Raw genomic sequence first — 21,540 nt, 5'->3', positions numbered from 1 at the left:
TTCATGTTCATGTATTTTTATGTAATTGGGTATGTATTTATGCCAGTGAATAACCTTTGATATTATCCAGTGGCGAAATGAGCCAACAAAAATTGAGGGGGTCAGATATACATGTAGTGTAGGGGACAAACTTTATAGAATGTTGTTAGAGAGCAATTTTCTAATTTTTTGATACAAACATCTAATTTTGTGATAGATTTTGACATCATATTCAGAAAAAGAGTCCTATTTCACCACATACTTTTCCCCTCTCCTACTTTTGCTCTTTTTCCTTTGTCTTGAAATTTTTTGGGGGTTCATGCCCCCAAGCCCCCCCCCCCCATATACGCCAGTGATGTTATCACTGGAAGACATGAAGTTTTGAACCTCGTCCTGAACTGAATGAGTTCATAGCAAGTATGGTGGCTCAGTGGTAGAGTGGCCGCTTCAAGAATAGGTGGTTGTGGGTTTGTCTTGGCAGAGATAAAAAAAAGACTTTAAATAATAGAACCTTCTGCCATTTTACCAATCGCTTGCCTCTTGGTGTGCTAAGGGGAATAATAGCATATTATGCAGGCCCCACCATTCCCATTGGAAGATTAGCTTTTTTTGTGAAAAGTTACCCTTTGGAAAATATGACTTATTATCATCATAACTCCCATTAGAAGCTGGATTACAGCTGAGACTGACAATTCCTTGGTTTTACACACGACAGTATATCATTGTAAAAAAAAATTGTTCATGATGCCTGAGTTAAGAATAGACTTGTAATTATTCAAAATGCATGCCTTTACTTCACATCAAAGGCGGATAAGGCATCAAAATACAGTACATGTACATGTATTCCAGCTGTAGGATATTGGAAGCCTGTATTTTTTAGTTACTATCATAGACACAGAATATTTACGGTGCTTATTCTCAGAAAGCCATTGGCAAAATATGGACTACATGTATTTTAATACAGTAAGTGCCTTCAGCTTCTTCAAATTGTTAATTTCACAGCCACATCCTCAATACAGAGTTAAAGACAAAAAAGAGTCTAGATTGTTGGACATGGGAAGGTTGCTCAAGGTGTTCAAGGTCTTGGAACTTAATCATTTCATTTTCTTTTCATCTGCAGAATTGCTGAATTGCTGCACTTTTTGTCTCACCTGCATAGCAGAGTGAGACCATAGACGCCGCTTTTCCGACGGCAGCGGCGGCGTCAACATCAAATCTTAACCTGAGGTTAAGTTTTTGAAATGACATCATAACTTAGAAAGTATAAGAACCTAGTTCATGAAACTTGGCCATAAGGTTAATCAAGTATTACTGAACATCCTATTAGAGTTTCATGTCACATGACCAAGGTCAAAGGTCATTTAGGGTCAACGAACTTAGACCATGTTGGAGGAATCAACATCAAAAATCTTAACCTGAGGTTAAGTTTTTGAAATGTCATCATAACTTAGAAAATATATGGACCTAGTTCATGAAACTTGGACATAAGGTTAATCAAGTATCACTGAACATCCTGCATGAGTTTTATGTCACATGACCAAGGTCAAAGGTCATTTAGGGTCAATGAACTTTGGCCGAATTGGGGGTATCTGTTGAATTCCCATCATAACTTTGAAAGTTTATGGATCTGATTCATGAAACTTGGACATAATAGCAATCAAGCATCACTGAACATTTTGTGCAAGTTTCATGTCTCATGATCAAGGTCAAAGGTCATTTAGGGTCAATGAACTTTGGCCGAATTGGGGTTATCTGTTGAATTACCATCATAACTTTGAAAGTTTATGGATCTGATTCATGAAACTTGGACATAAGAGTAATCAAGTATCACTGAACATCCTGTATACATTTCAGGTCACATGACCAAGGTCAAAGAACTTTGGCCGAATTGGGTGTATCTGTTGAATTACCATCATAACTTTGAAAGTTTATGGATCTGATTCATGAAACTTGGACATAAGAGTAATCAAGTATCACTTAACATCCTGTGCGAGTTTCAGGTCACATGATCAAGGTCAAAGGTCATGTAAGGTCAATGAACTTTGGCCATGTTTTTTTTGTTGAATAACCATCATATCTCTGTAAGTTTATTGGTCTAGTTCATAAAAAGTGGACATAAGAGTAACCATGTATCACTGAACATCTTGTGCGAGTTAGAGTACATGTAGATTTCAAAGTCAGCACTGCTGCTATATTGAACTGCGTGATGCTGGTGATAGGCCAGAGGCATTCCACTTGTTTTCTCTATGCAGCGTACTGTACATCTAAAAAATTATGGAATGATTAATAATAATAATAATAGCGGTATTTATAAAGCGCCTTTTGCCTGAGGATACAAAGCGCTGCTATTATTACCCCGGCTTTAGCTCGAGCTGCCATCACCGGTGCTCAGTGCATGCAAGGAATTAATCCTACCGGGTACCCATTCACCTCACCTGGGTCGAGTGCAGCACATTGCGGATAAATTTCTTGCTGAAGGAAAACACGCCATGGTTAGGATTCGAACACATGACCCTCTGTTTGAAAGGCGAGAGTCAGAACCACTAGACCACGACGCACCCGCACCCGATTATTTTGTGTTCTATACATGTAGAATTAGTATAGAACCCTAATTTCCATCTTATTTACCGAGTACATGCACATAATCCTAAAATTCATTATATTGCAGTAGCTTGTGGATTTTATATCAAATTTGAATTGAATTATTCATTTCTACCTTTCAACAGCATTTATCCCTGGATTAATCTGAAAGACGAGTATGTTGCACATCATTATTTGTTATTTGAAGGCCTATCTCATTGGGAATTTCCCTCAGTAGTCCTTATAATGATAGGGCTTAAGCTCATTCCACAACGCTATATTATCGTCATAAACAGATTATGAATGTATTACGGACGCACCCACCAGAACCCCTGCAGTTCATTTTTGAATGGTAACATGGAAATGAATTCTAGAAAAATAAGAAATCTCGAATGGTAACATGGGAATGGATCCAGAGAAATATCATTCAAATTGCTGTGTTAAATGCTTTAAATCGAGGTTGCTGCACACTTTTGTAAAGGAGTGTTTGCACTAGCTTTATCATTAAACATATAAGCATAGCATCTTTTCCCAGTGTGAAATCAAAGTATTTATTTTATAAGTTATGGCTTTCCCAGAAATAAAATACCCCAAATTATTGGGTAGGCCTACTGGTCTCAGGGTTATATACAGTATGATAGCAAAGTTCAAGAAATATACATATAAGGCAAGTGCTACAGGAACTTACTTTGGACAAGGCATACATGAATATAATGAAGGCCCATTTTGTATAAAAAAACACTCCCTCTATTTTTGGTTTCTGGAGAGTTCTAGAAACTCTGCCCACTTGTCTCATAACATCATTGTTTTGCTGACAGAGGCAACTCGAACCATATATGCACCAATATGCCTTTTGCATTGAATTAATATGTAATGGTTTCATTGTTCATACATGTTTTCATTATATAATGACTCTACAGATTTCTTCATCCAGCTGCAGAGTTCTACATTAATAAACGGGTTGTTTTTCAGAACATCTCGGCTTTAATGAATTTCCGTTTGGCAACGAATGCCTGCATGATATGGTCATGCGTTGCATCACACTTGTATGCAAATCATCACCTGTGGGGAAATGCATTAATGGCGGGGGCCATTAGGAGCACTAATAATTCACACCTACGTCTATGCACTCAAAGAATGGGGTAATCATTAAGATGCGATAAACCCCCTCAAGCGCTGCACCAGTATGACGCCACTGTTTGGCCTGTACTCTGTATTAGGTAAGGGTATAGTCCTCAAACCATGCTACTTAGAAGCAGGCCAGCTCCAAAAATCTAAAGAGAAGAATCTGCTTTCACTGGTTCGATCGATCATTCCATATGAGGAGACTACCTGGTATCATTCTTTGAATGCTAATAGTTCTGAATTTTTCTTTAGTGATCCTGTCATAGTCGGGCCCATCATCAATTTCAGAATCATTGTCACCTACACAATTGCCACTATAATAACATTTATATAGCGCTATCTATCTGGAAATATTCTGTTCCGAGGCGCATTATTATTATTATTACCCCGGCTTTAGCTCGAGCTGCCTTTCAGCACTCAGTGCATTTAAGGAATTAATCCTGCCGGGTACCCATTCACGTCACCTTGGTTGAGTGCAGCACAATGTGGATACATTTCTTGCTGAAGGAAATTACGCCATGGCTGGGATTCGAAACCATGACCCTCTGTTTCAAAGACTAATCCACTGGGCCACAACGCTCCACTATAGCAATCAATAGTATCATCATCACCATTTAAATCATCTTAGTCATCTTCATCATACATTGCTATCAATATCATCATCACTCTATAATATATTCTGCATCATACCTATTTTGTCATTATAATTACCCCACCACCACCGTCATATAAACAATTATCCAATCAATATCTCCTATTCAAGTTAACACTTGTTTTAGAAAAGGGTATTACTACCATGCTTGCCTGGCTCCCCAACCTCGATCTACCTAGTTGGTTGTAAAAATTATAGAAGAAAAAAAATGTTTTAGAAGAAGTTCTAAGGAAGGAGGAGAAAAATTAGTCAGATGCAGCTCTATGGAATTTACATTAATTATTTTGTTCAAATGGGCAACATCAATTAAATGGACAATAGTCTTTGAAACAAGGGAATTAAAAGACAACATGGTATGTTAATGAGTAGATCAATTTTTGTTTAGGATATCCTTTTGTACAAGCTGGGATTCTCTCAGTGTTGACATTTTTGTGTAGGGGCTACAGTAATGATGATTACATATTTGTTTATAGAGGTAAATGTACAAAGATGGCATTAAAAAATGTATGATTAGGATTTTGATTTTGCTCGTATGATTAAAGCTTATAGGGATGACTTTGTAAACATGTCATTGGACATGTCTACTGCAGAACAGTTAAGTGGTCCCCAGACTCAATCCATCCTCCTTTACTTAATAAACAGAATCCTCAATAAATTAATGAAATTCAACTGAACTCAATTTCAGTATAAAAAATAGACAAGTAGTTTGGAGAAGTGATAAAAATCCCCAAGCACCGACTAAAAGGGCATTTATCTTGAGGAAAAAGAGACATCTGCGTAGCAGCCTAGTGGCCATCAGCCCACCGGGGTTTTAAGCCGGTTAAAATGTGGTTTCTGAGGTGAGTATTTCAGATGAAGTTTTTAGAAAAGAGCCGGAGACAGCAGAATTAAATCTCATGCATAAATGCATTCGGGTCTTTGGAATGCACGAGTGGAGAGAGAGGATGTAAGACTTCAGCTACCGCAGACGTTGCCTAAGCCATTACTGGTGATGGGGATCTGTCCGGGCTTACCCGGAAACTGCCCCTCCCTCACTCGACCTCTCAGAAATTGAATAATGGTCACGTTGTGAGTGGTAATGTGAAATTATGAAATCTGTTTGTGCATCACCTCACATGAGCACTGAGAATGAAATTACTCATGTAATCAGATGTAAACCAAGTCTCTAGGATGTTTTTAAAGGCTAGACCTCATTTTAAAATAGCATTCAGGTCCACATTTTTCAACTGGTTAAATTGGATGATTGTAATTTATTGTATCTGATCATTCTGATGGGTAAGATGGCATTATGTTTGCTATAGTTACATGTAAAGCCAGTATGATCTGAAATTAAACCTTTTTTGCTGTGATTAATTCACTTCATGCAAAAATATGCAAAAATACACAAAAAATTGACCTGAAAACTTTCATGTTTCATTCGGGGGGAGGGGGGGGGGGGGGGGGGGAGAGGGGAGGTGATTTGGAAGGTATGCAGTGTATTTTTCTAATGCTACCTACTTGATTTAGATATTCCATGGAGAAAGCCTATGCGGGAGTTACTGAATTCAGTAGCTACTTATAATGAAATAAAAAAAAAACTGAAAGAAGAATGTGCCAAGATAAAACAAACCCTGTAATTCAAGATAAGTGCAATACATGCATGGTTCAAAAGTGGGTGATACATTTTTTTTTACAATTTGATATCAAAATAAGAAAGCTACATATTTATACATGTATGTTCTCTTTTTACAAGATGGGAGTAAAGAGATATCTGCGTGTGCATTTATGTATATAGGGCTGAAGCACAGATAGACCATGGATTGATTTGGTGTTACATCGTGACTTCACATCCACTGAAGATATTAGTAGCAAAACCGCTGTGTGCATGCCAATCCTAAGCTGAAATTAGCTGGTAATAGCCCGGGGATTGCTTTCTTTTAAAGCGACATTCATGCATTGATTGGTAGCGTGAGTTGCATTAAGGTTGGATTTTGTTTTTCATCAGATTTCTTTATTTACTATTATCAGTAATTGGTCTTTATTTTTTCCAGGATAGTCTGTTGTGCATTAATGAGGTTTATGTGTGCCTCGGTATAACAACATTTGGATATCAAAATTGAGAGCACTTCGCAAATAAACATTAGATGTAAATTATTGTACATGTAAATAAAGCAACCAGCTGTAATTTGTCTGATTGTCTGTCTTATTTGCTTATAAGATAAGAAAAACTTTTACAGTTTGGAAAAGAGATTATTATAGATGTACCGAGATTAGGGTAAGAAATATAAAAGACAAAGATGTAATTCTACACATCCTCAAAGCCCGGATGTGAGACCAGGGAAAATATGTTGCGTCGTCCCTGCATGCAAAGTCAATGCGCGCATATAGAGACCGAGCAACATGCTAACTGTAATCTATCATTTGTCTAATCATCAAAATGTATTTGGAACAAAAAGAATTGTATATATTCCGTCTATTTCCTACGAATTTGTTAATTGATTATTGAAGTATTCTTATTACAGTTATACTGTTTTGTACATTCATACATGTTTATATATATGTTTGTTATGTTTATTATCAGAAAATGGAAGTGAAATAAACTAAACTGAAACTGGTATATACTACTACTTTCATGGTATATATTAGATAATAACTATTGAGTTGAGGAAAAGAGAATGCATTCTCCCTGACAAATAACAGATAACCTTTGAAGAATATTTTAGAAGTACTTGAGAGAGGTGGATCCACCCACAGATGACAGTCGTGTCTGAGTTTTCCTTTTTATAGCCCTTTTGTCGCCGTTTTGTCAATTGATGTTTTCACTCTATTCATTGATGCTTTGGTCTCTCCCTTTTTTGTCGCTCTTATGTCGCTGTTTTTCTTGCAGCATTTCCTGGTGATCAATCTTTCTTTAATTAATCTATTGTCTTGTTGCACACCATAGTTTCCTAAAGCATATTTTGTTGCATCTGCAGAGCTTTCTCACTGTGTAGTCAGGCTTTGTGGATATAATGTTTCATGTGTTTCTTACACCACAGTCAAGAAATCAATATCGCCCCACTTCTCCCCACTCCCAATGATGTCCTTAAACATATCATCTTCCATGTGATTCTTTATTGCAATTAATGCAGTTGAAAGGTTGGCACCTCCGTACAAAAGAATATGTTCAGGGCATGTTTTCTATGATTTCAGTGTTGAAAAGTTATCCTTTATCTGGTGGGTTTGCTTTGATATTGGCTATGCAGAGAGAAAATGAAAAAGATAGGTGAAGGTTGATGGGTAATATTTGACTGAAGATAGAAATAGAGGGAGAGACAGAAAAAAGAGCGGTTTTGCATGCAAAGTGAGCGATATCAAGTCAAAGGAAACAAGAGCATGGATGGGCGGCTTCTGATACTATCAAAATGTCATGGCGTACTTGAACCGTGCGAATTGAAACATCTTGAACATACATCACGTTGTGCAAAAGCTGTTATGTTTCCATGGCAAAAGCATGCATAAAAAGTAATTTGATGTGCTTTAGCTTGTTAAAGCAAAAACGATCGTACGGCTTGTTGGAAAATATTATACACTCTTGTGCCTTGGTCTGCATGGTGTGGTGGTTTTCCTTCTTGTTGGATGTTTATTACTTACTGAATAGAAGGAAGACACTTTCTGAAATATTGAATATTTTACCAAGGGATCTCAATTTTCTGCCGAGCATATACCTCCAAATAAATCTTGAGGGTATCTATTATTCACATTGTCTGCTGCTTGGATGATTTTTTTTCTTTATCTTGAAGATATCTTTTGCTTACATTTTACAGTGCATCCCGTAAAAAACAAATCTGAGAATTGTCGATTATTTATCCAATAATCACAAATACGATATACAAATGACTTATCATTGTAGAGATAAGAATCTCCTCTTTTCACCTGGTATAATTTAAAAGATTTTGTATTGACACTTGAGTACCATCGCTTTTTTGTTGCAAATTTTTAATCATTGTTGGTTACAAAATAAATATTGTTAGGCCTATGGCAGAGTAATTTGGGGAAGTTGTTTGCACATTTTCTAGCCAATTCTTCATTTTTAGTATTAGATGTACATGTACATATCTTTGTCATATACTTACACTATACAGTTTCAAATCATTTCCTAGATACATGTATTCCCAGAATTCAAAGGCAGTTAAGTAACATTGTTCAGTATTCAAAATAAAAATCACCTTTCCAGCTACCATTATGTAATCATTATTGCACACTAAATCACCCGATCTTTTTAAAGACAAAACTGTCATCAAGAAAAGACATGAAATTCATATCTCAATAGCATGCTGCCACACCTCTCCTTGTGTTTGAAGCAAATTTTCTACTTTCATCACTTTTGATTTATTAATTTGTCTCTGGAAAATCGGGGAAAAAAATCCATTAGAGAGAGTGATAAAAGCATCATATCATGTCCTTTGACATCCAACAATTTCAAGATGCCTGCCTAGCCTATGTCTTGGTACTGTTTCATAATGACTTGTTATAATAGCAAATGCACAGTTCAAATTGAATGATTTCAGCGGCTTTAGACTGTTATTACAAAATAATCATTTACAAATTTAATGAAATGGGCCCCTGGTATTAAGTGATTGGCTTTTGAAGATCTTTTCCAGGAGAAAAAAAGATCATCACACTGGTTTCATGTTGAATATTCTGGAGAACATACATGTATGTATATCATTTCCTGAATGTTTTATAGGCCTTTGTATTTTATTTTCGCAGTGAAAATCAGAGACTTATGTTTGAAAAAAAATATCTTATGCATGTAGTAAGATAAATCTTTATGATACAGTGACATTACTCTTTAAGGAATGAAGAGGGAGTGAAATTCATTCTAAATAAATGTCTCGGGATCTGAAACTCCTTCACCGTACAATTCTTCCTAACCGATCTAATATTGGTGACATTTCCCTTCCCATGGCTCCCCTGTACTGAGACTCTACCTTGTAATTGTGAATTTACATGCACTGTGCAAGCTTATTGCTGGGATAAAGGCACCATCCGTTATTGGGTAAATCATTTGAGAGGTCAATGTACTTAGGCTAGTCAGTGTTCAATTTGACATCCATTGGCAGGTAATGTCTCACATCAAGCTGTTGTGACCCTTGATATACTTCACTGTATAGATCTATAGAGTCGGCAAGGTGTTTTGGATGAAGTTCTTTCAGTTATCAGACTCTGATCCCAATGGAAAAGAGAATATATATATAGTTGTACAAGCACCTGGGGGGGGGGGGCACTTGCATTGACGAGTGGATACCATGCACGACCCCAAAACATGTGAAAAGGATCTCTTATTGCGTTACGTACATAACGCAATAAGGGTGTCAAAAACTCTAAAATAATGAAAAAAGGGTATCTATTTTGCAAGGAGAGCTACGTGTTTACCGTCCAAATTGCAAGGGTATAACAGATTATGATAATTTATAAAATATGTACTTTTTTGCACTAACACTACTTGTGTAGGTTCCTGTGTGATGAGATGGGGTGGTACGTACAAAGTGGCTTAATAAGTTAACTTTAACGTTAACTGGTTTCTCTGTGTGCTTCTCTGGTATTGTAACTCAAATGTCCATACACATACTAGAAAAAATATTGCTGCTAATGCTGGGGCTATTCAACTATCTCTGTAGATCCACTTGTTTAGGGGGTCAAAGTAAGGTAATACTTGGTATGGATACCATTTTGTTTCTGATACTTGTTAAGGGTAGGATTTCACACTTCAATAGTGCGGATTATTTCCGGAGTTTGTGAATGCAATTTTTATTGAATTATCTGCATTACTCTTAGGCGGATAATTGGAGGATGGGTTTGTGAAAGGTGTAAAAGTTTGGTTAGTGTTTTTGCCAGAGCAAAGATTTTAACTGTCATCAGATAAAGGCTGCTTCCCTTCAACATTTTTTTTTACCCTTGAAACATGGGTTTCAAAGATGACGAGTACACATCCTCTTTGTGTTCGATCATTTTTTTTCAGTCATTAAAGGTCTTTCAAAATGCAATCATGAAATGCTATAAAAGGTGATTTGCATCACCACGTACATGTTCAAAATCGAAAGAACACATCTGATATCTCAATCATGATTCTACTATAAGTCTGTACTTTTCAGTTTGGGCATGCATTGCATAAACATCACAAGGTGTACTTCCTGGGTCAAACTCAATGTTTTGCAATGTGTGGTGGGTGGGCTTTAGAATGCAATAAAGATAGTGTGGGTGAATGCTTTCTCAATTTTTTTTGTTTCCTTGTTTGATATTCTAGTTCAAGAAACCTGATCGAACACATCACAGATACCTTGACCTCAGCCTTCACCTTCACTTTTACCTTGACCTTCACCTTCCAGGAGGTTTTATCATTTTAAAAAGACTTTTGTTCTTGTTCTTGTATCTAGAAAGACAAGATACTGCAAGCCTGCATGCAAAGATCCTTGGGTTTCGCAATTCCCATTGTGCATAATGCAGAGTCTGAAGTAGTGAGACTAGATTCACTATGTAAAACCCCCGTCACACTAGAGGCGGAATGAGCCGGAATGCCGTCGGAATGAAACTTCTTGGTACATTCCTGGATATTCGAAGCGCATTCTAAAAATTCTGACTGCATTCTGAGTGTATTCGAGACATTCGGGTCCATTCTTGTGACCGGCCCAAATGTTTTGCTCATGTTCAAAACTTTTGAAGTGCATTCTGACTGCTCTCTGACTGCATTCTAAATATTCTTACGACATTCTAAGAGCATTCGAGGCATTCCGATCGCATTCATGGGAGAATCGAATCGCATAAAAGCACGGCTAGCTGTTGCTGCAACGTCAGTCAGCACTGAGGAGCATTGAAGTCATCGAACAACATTTTTACAAATTTAGATCAATTCGAAATTCCCTCCCGAATGTGGCTCGAATTTTGAAAAATTTTCATTTGGGCTAGTTCTGCTCGATTCCTGCTGATTCCGAATAAGTGTGACGGGGGTATAATGTGGCTGGCACAGACAGAGCCTTTGGAGTCTACATGTAGTCTTCTCTCTAGACCTGTTATTGGTCAAAGTGTCAAATATGAGTCTGTGCCTGCTGACTTTGATACTGCAGTGCTTTAAAATCGTTGTCACACCTTATAAATGTGAATACCCTTTTTCTTCCTGACCTTCCTTAGTTTTATTTCTTTTAGTTACAAGTACACACATTTCTAATTTCCTCTATCCTTCATATTTGTGAGTTAACCACTTCATTGTGTATTTTTGAAGCACTTTACTGTCCATCGGTCGGTCGGTCGGTCGTAATGGACCAAATTTATAGCCATTTTATTGTCCAGTGCTTGCTGTACAGTTTATATCTTGATTACGATGTCTTATCTTTTATTCAAGTATCTGCATGAGACGGTCACTGTGTGGAGAGATCCTTATAGTTAATTGATAGTGTGAAATTCATAATTGCAATCCTTGAACTTTTGCATGTTCAAGTCTTCAATATTTTGAACTTATCATCTTGGTACTTCAAGTTATGAACGTAAATGCCTGCAGATCTTCACCATCATGAAATTCTTGTGGAGAAGGAGAGGGATGAGAGAAGGTATCTTAATTGAGATCTGTAGAATTTTGTATAAAAGCAACCTGAAAAAGCTTAAGCATATCAGAGAACCCTTGATTCTGGATCGAATTAGGCAATTTCAAAAGAAAACGAAACCCTTAAAACTAATTGATTTCATAAGAAAGAGAAAAATGAAAGTTTGTCGAGGATTGAATCAATACTAAGAAAGTTATGAGCATTCTTAAAGGGATGCTGCGGGCTAAAGATATTTATATCTCAATAAAACGTAGTAAAATTCAAAGAGCAAAATGCTGAATATTTGATCAAAATCAAATGATAACTGATTAAGTGCATTAGTTATTTCTTGCTGCAACTTATTTCATAATAATGGAGACACATTTACAATGTATGAAAAAAGTTAAACAATTATGATTTCATGTAATAACATAAGAAAAAGGAAAGTGGGCATGTGACACCATCAGTCCACCTGCTGAATATTCATGAAGACATTCCTGGAACTGTTTCACCTGAATAATGCAAATCTATAAAATTCAATAACTTTGTCATTTATCCAATTTTGATGAAATTGTCAGCTTTTTGCTCTGAATTTTACTCTTATCTATCTATATAAACATTTTCAGCCTGGAGCATCTCTTCAATTCTTGCTGGAATGAAGCCATTTTAAATGAGAGTAAAGTTCTCAAAAGGAACATACCTCACATGTCGCCTACATCTGTGGAAAAATATTTTCTGGAAGATGTTGGATCTAAAACATGGATATGCATGACCAGATGGTGCCTTTATGATTACTTTATGGTATTTTCTAAGTAAGAATTTTACCCTTCAAACAAAACCCCCACAAAAACCCTGATATACATGATCAATGATTTAAAGGACTTTTCGAAAAGTATTACACGTAGTTAGTACTTCCCCGAATTACAAGAACTTTCCCAGGAATCTGTCTGAGGTTGATGGATTTTGCAAAGTGAAACCAATTATGAGGACTTAGATGTGAGGGAAGAAGAAAAAGCATTTTTTGTATAGGAATGGAAGCCTTATTGCTGACTTCACTTTATACTTCAGGAACTTTATCTGGTTTAGATGGCAGTACAGGACATTGTTGATAACTAGTTCTTTCAATTAGCTGGTATATGTTCTTTTTCCGGTAGGGTGGGTTATGAATATATAGCTTACTTGATGGAATCATGATCAAACCAATAAGCCTGAGTGATTTAAAGAAAAATAAATCTATTTGATTTGCTTGGGACTGCAACAAGGTCATTTCCATTAAACACAACAAAGTTAGAACTGCACTGTTAATGGTTTTACTCTTGTATCTAGCAAGAAGATAAATGCATATTCCCCTCCGTCTTCAGGAAAATACAAGGTAATGTGTCATCTCCCAATATGCGGAAATGCCAGGCGTATCTCCTTAATTTAGGAGCTTGTGAATTTGTAAGGTCAACATTATTTGAAATGTAGGCCTAAGTGCCGTTAAGATTTAAAACTAGTAGGCCTTTGTAAAGGTTCTCTTCCCTTTTTCAATTCACATATTATTTATTGATTGGACCATTATTTCAAGAACATAATATAATGAAGTAAAATTTGTTCAGGAGCACTGGAAAAGCATGCGCCCGAATGCAGGGATATTTCTAAGTAATGAATAAGAACCAATCAACATATGAAACATTTCAGAGTTAATGGTTGCAAAGATATAATCATGCAAATCAACCCAAAAGCACATACATCATTTACAGGCCACATTGCATAAAGCTGAACCAATGGATTCAGCTAGATAATTTCATAATCAATGAATTAGTGGAATGTTTTATTTATTAAAAACATCCTAACAGATAAGAATATAGTATGTCTAGTAGTGCATGCCCACTTTTAGTGTAATGAAATTGCAATGGATGGGGTGGGGGGGGGGTCCGATGTGTGCACTGGTGTTTGAAAAGTGATAATTTGTTTTTTTTTGTACTCTATAACTATAGTAATGTTCAAATTACCAGGAAAAGTGATAAGAAAATTACATCAAATTGCAGTCTTAAATTCTATTGCTATACTAAATTTGTAGGGCTATAATATTGTGATAAGAAAAAATATAAAGTTAAAAGGAATTACAATTTTATAGGGGTAATTGCTTGATTTATGTATGTTAGTTTTATCATATCATCATTCTGATCTGTATTGAGTCTAATTCATTAAATTTGATAGCAATTCATCCATTATTATGAATCCAATTTTTCTCCAAAAGAGTTAGCGTCAGATTTTTTTGTACCTCACTGATCATGGGAATAGAAAGGGGTCATACATTATGAAACGGCCAATAGGGAATTGTTCTCAAGGCATTGAATGCCAATTTGTAACCCATTTTTTTTATATGACCGTTAATCAAATTTTACACCCTGCATACCAATTTCATAGTGAGAGAGGAAGAGAAAACAAACTTGATTGGAGGAATGAAATTTATTTGTAATCAGGATGGAGGAGAGAAACCTGTTCCCTGGCCATTGTGAGTCATTAGATGGTTTTAGACTGCCTCGAAGTTTGTTAATTTTGGCAGTGTGAAAGCAACGCGTAATCTACCCCAAAAGAAAATGCCTGCTAAATAGTAGGTACATGCCAAAATTACGAGAACTTTCACAGGGATTTTTCTAAGGTCGCAGGTATTTTGGCAGTGCGAAAGGAAACTAGAGGAACTTTTAGCCCAGCGTGTACATCTGTAGTTGTGCCCGGTTGCCGTGGGTGGCTGCTGAGCTAGTGATTTGAATCTTGCACCTTGCTAATTATCAGACCATACTGCGCATGCTTCTAACTTCAGGAACTTCTCCCGAAAGGTTTGTTTCGGAGCAGCTCGAATATGGTAAATTGATTAAAAGGTATTTTTTAGCCTTAAAAAAAGTTCTCATAATTTAACAGGGATTCTTGTGATCGAGGCAGTTTGAAACCACCTATTGTTACTGCATGAATATAGTCAGGATAGGAAATGATTGTGATTGATTGCTTTATTAGGATAAACTTGTAAAAAGATCACAAAGGATCGTCGGTATTCAAGATGAAGCATATTTTACTCGGGAAAAGTAAGTCTATAAAAAGCAGTGCAAGGAAGATGATTATGCAAACATTGTTGATTTAGATAAGCCTTTTTTTTTAGTTATAAGGATGATATTGTTTGTGTTGATTTGCAATTTACAGGAGTATGCCTCAAAGATATGCAGAGAGAGAGATAGAGGGGGGGGGGGGGGGGAAGAAAGAATTGGGCTGAATTTATTTGGCCAGACATAAAGTAAATATGAAGAAAATGGTGAATAAATGCTGATAATATATTTCCAATCAGACATTATAAGATCATTTTATTATCACACTTTCAGACAAAACTTACCTTAACAGTCGTATTGTTTAAAAGAAAAAAGAGGAAATAATACGTGTAAGATAAACGGAAAAAAATAAATGAATGTGAAGATGTATTGGAGTACTGTTAGTGATCTTAACAAGAGAAATGGAGGGAAAAAATGTGTGATGGAGAACGAGAGGGTTTGGTGAGAAGGAAAGAGATCAAAGGAGGGGAGAAAACGATGATGGAAAGGGGGGGACAAGAAAAAAAGAGGAAGTATGAGAGAGATTTTTTAATGTATAGAAAAGAGACATGATAGATAAATAGAGAGATGTAGATTGAGGTAGGATGCCCCGAGAGAGGCAGAGAGGGTAGAACAGTAATGCAATTAGCCAGAGTGTGCCCGTTCAGTGTACATGCATTATCATTCATAATGTAAAAGACTTTCCTGCGTGTGGCCCCTGTGTAGATTGGGTGTTCAATTATTCAGATGAAAGGTATCGTGCTTGCATCCATCCAGGCTTCGATGACGACAGGAACAAGAAGAATGACTTAAAAGGAGATAGGATGGAATATATGCAATCTTCCAGTACACTGGGGAATGCTATTTCATTTTCATAACAACATCGACATGCTTGATAGTATGTAAGTCCCTGATATAAGCAACAATTGTCTTTTAAAGCTCTGTGTCTGGTGCTGCTGTTGTTGGCTACATTTGCACTAAAATGTTTTCGGTAACTCTTTTTTTTTGTTGCTTTTAAACAAAAGTAGGTTTTGAAATGAAAATAATCCCATAAATCTTTTGCTTCAAATTCAAATACCGATTTTTGTTTCTATGAAATTATAGAAATATATATTTACCATACAATAGGATGAAGTGTATGTGAATAGGAAGCGATTTGACATTTTGCTTTGCAACACCATTATTAGGTCATCAATTCCACCCTCTCCCCAGGTCAAAATCAACCAGATTAGATACATTGGTTAGAATCTATCAACATTTGATTTCGACAATCTCTGTGGTCAGTTGGATACACTTTCACCAATAAGCCCTTTCGTCCATTCTGTGCATGACCAGAAGAATGTCATTGGTACCAAAGTGACATACCAGTTTACAATTTTATGAGATAAGCACCAAATTTGATGCCTTGATTATTGATATATTCTCTTGAATTTTGTTTTTAATCCGATCAACAAAAAACAACAATATGTCCACTAGCGACTGGTATCTCACAGTCGGCCAAGTACATTGTTATAATATGCTTATGCATTTAAAGTAGAAATGCAATAAATACCTTCATTGATATGCTATTCTAGTCACCTGGTCTATTCAATTTCTTCACCCTACTATACCAGGTATTCTTACATAATACACAGCAAAAACTGTGGTGTTAACTGGTGTACATAGAGGACCACACCAGTTATTTTACACCGATGTTAAATTGGTGGTGTAAGTTTTGCACCTATATGTGTTATTACAACACCTATGGTTGTTACAAACACTCTTTGGTGTTATATTCAATCTCTAGAGTGTTATTTTAACACCTCAGGGTGTGGTCCTCTATTAACACCAGTTGGTGTCAGTTTTAACACCAGTTTTTACAGTGTACCTTGCTTTGAAATCTGCCTATCATAATGAAGGAAATGAAATGTCATTTGTCCAAAATTACCCATGAAGTAACTACAAACTGGTCTATAGATTGGTTATTTGACCAATCCTTTCCAACTCCTTGCTTACAGATGATCCCTTTATTAAGCCTACAGCATTCAATATTTAATAATTATAGTTTGCTCATATTGCGCTTAATACTTGATTTATCAGAAGTCTCTAAGCACTCCACAGCAATGCAGCATAACCACTGTTACGCGCGCCATGTTTCAAGGAATAAATTCCCACCAGGTACCCACCTCACGTGGACTGAGTGCAGCACAATGTGGATAAATTTCTTGCTGAAGTAAAACACATAGTGGCTTGGAATTGAACCCACGTCCCTCAGATTGAAAGACGAGTCATAACTACTAGACTATGACGCCATCAAGTAGTCTACATGTTAAGCCTGATAGCCTAGTGAAAAGCATATCTGATGGATGCCACTATACATAGGCCCTCTTGAATATATATATATATATATATATATATATTTTTTTTATAAATATGGCAACGCTTTGCTGATTGCATATTGAATGATTTCAATAATCATAAACATATTTCCCCTTTACATGTATCATCAACCTGAGTACACCTTAGTAATATCCACAAAATAATTGCACAAGAAAATAGGAATTCTTTGGCATATGGAAAAGATGATCCTTGAAATTCATTGTTGGGATGGCGAAGTGCTAATCATGTAATTAAATATAACAAAAACTTTTCGTTGTCTTGTTTCAAGTGTCTTTGTTCTCTGCTCCTGCTGAATTGTAAAGATCTAATGAATTTTACTTTTTTTTCTTTCCTCTCAACAGTCAAAGCTGCATACTTGGATGGACCCCCAGGTAAGCAATCCTTTCATTGGGTTAAGTATTATTTTTGAGGATACTCATTAATTTTTTACCTTCCTGAAAATATTTCAGCAGAAAGAAGAGGCCATTAAACAATGAATATAATGGTTAAAGATTGGTGAAAAATCTTAACACAGTAAATGTAATCGAAATTTGAGATAAAATTAGGAAGCCATGGCATTTGAAAACATTTGCTTATTTTCTTAAAAATGCAAAGCCGGGAATCATTCACGTCTTATGCTCACTCTCTATCTTATAAACAATATTACTGACTTTTCAAATATTTTCAGTTTCTCCAAATGAACAATATTTGGTTTAATTCATCATGGAACATATAAAAATTAATGTTATGATTTTTATGATTCAGTGAAGAACCTTTTTTTACCATAAAATGTATGAAAATGGACATATTTGATGTGTCCTAATTATAATGAACGTAACAAAACTAGTGTGTTACATGATCCATCATTTGGATAATGCTTAGGATGTGCATGTCACTATTTTGTAAAAATGGGATAAATTTTAAGATGCCATAGCTTTCTTATTTTTAATGTATATCTGATTTTTTTTACATATTTATTCAAAATAAAGGTATTGGGATCAGGCCTTAGAGTGTATATATTCACATCCTTTAGTTGTGTTGATAACGTATTCATATGGATATTGCCATAATTGTCAGATTGAACCTAAATTTGGAAGACTTCAGTGGTTAATTTGGTTTGTTTATTCAGTTAAAATGACCTGAATACTTGTGATAATTGACCTTTCAGCCATTGAGTCAATATTGACCACGGATCATGATATCGAGTATCCTGCAATGTTGTCCAGGGGAGCGTTTCATGAAAGCACTTGTCTTTTTATCCGACATGTCCTGTTTTATCCGACAGTTACCATAGTAACAGTGCTTGTCAGCCAATCAAAATCAAGGAATGTTGTCAGACCTGACAACATGTCGGACAGAAATGTTGATGAAACGCTCCCCTGGATGTATTTTTGAGGATTATTTTTGGAATTCCCTTCAAAACATCAATTATTTTTATGAAATTTTTGTGATGATGAATAACTGTATGATTATGGTGATGATGATGATGATGATGATAGTGGTGATGGGATTGATGTTGATGGTTATGGTAGTAATGATAATGAAGATGATGGAGATGACTGATGTTTTTGGTGATAACGATGACAACGGCTGCGATGGTGATGACAGCGATGACAATGATGATAATAAAGATAATGATTATTGTGATTTTGATGATGGCGATGGCAGTGATTGTGATAACATAGTGATAATGATGATGGTGATGAAGGTGATGATACCACATGCACACAGACTACACACACAGAAATTGATATGCGCTTATATTTTCAGTAATAACTCAGTCACATTTACTCTACGGCAGCCGTATGGCGAGTCAAGAACAGCTGTTTTAACATTTTTGTACCAGCTACATATAGGTGGTTTGAATAAAAATAAATAAAACGGCTGCTTTAGACTCACCATACGGGTACCGTACGGGTACCGTAGAGCAAATGTGACCGAGGTATTATACATGCAGTATAACTGAAAATATAAGTGCATATGAAATTGCATGATAAACAATACACCATGAAATAGGTCGGCCATACGCTAAAATGTAGGTTTGGATATATCGTCTTGGTACCTGTAAAGAAGGAAATGAGAGGAAACAGGATAAAAAAGACAAGAATTTTTATTTTACTCTTCAACCTTAACATTTCTTGTATATCATCCAAACAGATTTATACAGACTTGAAATAAATAAAAGAGGTAAACAGTTTATACATTTGTAACGAGACCTAGACATTTTAGCAGTAGTTTGTGATGGTTTATATAATGATCGTTTGTGGGAATGAAGCGGTAGCTCGGCAGCCTCTTCTTCTCTTAAATTGTTTACACATTGTCCATTACAAGGATTACAGCATACAAGGGGAAGAAAAATAAATATGTTCTCAAGATAGCGGGCTCACGATGTACCCTTGATATCGTCTTAAAATCGGCACCTTATCTTCCAAGGAGCGAGACAAGAAAAAGAGAGGAAGGCGTCTACTTTAGCTCTAACTGATTAGATTTCAAATTTACCCTCAAATTGTATTTGGTAGTTTTTCTCAGAAGTGGGGGTAATAGATAGTTTTTGCTCAGCAATAATGAGGATTGGAGGGCCAAGAGTAAAAACGGTCTCGTGGTAGAGGATGCTATAACTCATTCCTATTCCTGTCCTGAATTTTTAATTGAAACTGCAAGAACTTGGGATTGCAGTACTGTGCTAGATAATAGATGATGTACCTTATCATTATGGTATCTATCGCTCTTCAATTAAACCAAAGACTCCCATGCCCCCCCCCCCCCCGCAATAAAATAAGAAAATTGAAAAAAATAATAAAGATATATTTTCAAAAAGTGAAGAAATAAATACAAAAATATAAGTGAAAATATTCATTCTCAGGAGTGAATTTATTTTTTAACAAATTATATAAAGTATTTTAGAATATATGTATTTTCACTCAGTTTGGAGTGATATAGGAAAGAAATATTCTTAAGATCACTCTAACGTTAGTACAAAATACACAATTTTACTCAGTTCATTTGAATGGAGTTATTTTATAAAGTCAATTGTCAGAGATGTATTTTTTCTTATTTTTAGGAAGATCTTAAATATCATTTGTCATGTGACTTCATATCATTCTTCATTTTAAAACTTTATGTACATAGTTGAATGAAAACTGCTGAATACTTCGCTTGTTACAAGATGACCTAGTAACCATCATGATTCTCTGTTCTGTCATAAAGGCCCGTTCTCAATGTAATTATGGTATATCATTCATGAATGGAAATGGTTTTTGAACATGGTTATTTCAAGTACAGGATATGATGTGACAGGTTATCAAGATGTTGCTAATTGGAACATTAATTCTGGGCTTGAGATTTACTTTCCATTATATCATGATTATCCTATTGAGATGTTTTATATACTCCTTAAGAAATACAGCCTCATTCATACACTTACCTTGTTAGAATTTATTGCAAAATTCTACTCTCTTTAAGGGATTGTATACAGTGCGTCCTCAAAAAAATGAAACCGAGGTTTAGCGATAATTTATATTTTATCATAACTTAATCACAAATACAGAAGAAAAATGACCTATCATTGTGAAGCTTAGAATCTCTTCTTTCAGAAGGTATATCATACAAGATTTCTCATCCACGCATGAGTGAGTAAAAACAATTTGAAGAAAGGATAACAAAAAGTCATTTGGCAGGGTGTATCGAAATTTCAAAAAGAAAATGACATGCCTAGAAAGTTCAATATCTGCTCTTTAATTTGATAGCTAAATGGCAGAAAATGGTCAAGAAATAACAAAGCTATACTTCTTCAAAACAATGCTTGTATTTCCATAATTTCATTAAATAAACATGTTTTCACCGGTTTCTCACAAAGGCTATCGCATGGTAAACAAAAAACTTAATGCATGGCTGATCATCAACAAAATGGAGTGTCAAGTGAGTTTGAAGCTAGCCTGTAGAACCTCTTTATTTTATGAAATTGAAGCCTCATTTCAAATAAACAGAACTTTGTTACTTCTTGACCGTTTTCTGTAATTGAGGTATCAAGTTAAAGAGCAGATATTGAACTTTTAAAGAATGAGTTTCCTTTTGAAAATCAGATACCGCCCGCCAAGTGACTTTTTGGTTTCCTTCAAATTGTTTTGCTCACTCATGCATGAATGATAAATAATCTAAGTTACTTCATATGAAAGAGGTAACTCTCTTAGCTTTACAATGATAGGTCATTTGTCTATTGTATTCTTGATTAAGTTATGATGAA

The 21,540-nt window shown here is 35.7% G+C and overlaps 1 protein-coding gene across 1 annotated transcript in view; it reads left to right on the top strand.

Moving 5' to 3' along the window:
- LOC121415538 (protein unc-13 homolog A-like) overlaps positions 1 to 21,540 on the top strand; it is a 66,790-nt gene that overhangs the window by 10,723 nt on the left and 34,527 nt on the right. The window contains exon 2 of the mRNA XM_041608774.1: positions 17,660 to 17,689. Coding sequence (XP_041464708.1) covers positions 17,660 to 17,689 — 30 coding nt within the window. The remainder of the gene's footprint in view (positions 1 to 17,659; positions 17,690 to 21,540) is intronic.

The sequence above is a fragment of the Lytechinus variegatus genome, chromosome 5, assembly GCF_018143015.1.
Source record: "Lytechinus variegatus isolate NC3 chromosome 5, Lvar_3.0, whole genome shotgun sequence".
NCBI lineage: Eukaryota > Metazoa > Echinodermata > Echinoidea > Temnopleuroida > Toxopneustidae > Lytechinus > Lytechinus variegatus.
The sequence above is the reverse complement of the archived record's forward strand: the minus strand, read 5'-3'. Positions and strand labels throughout refer to the sequence as shown.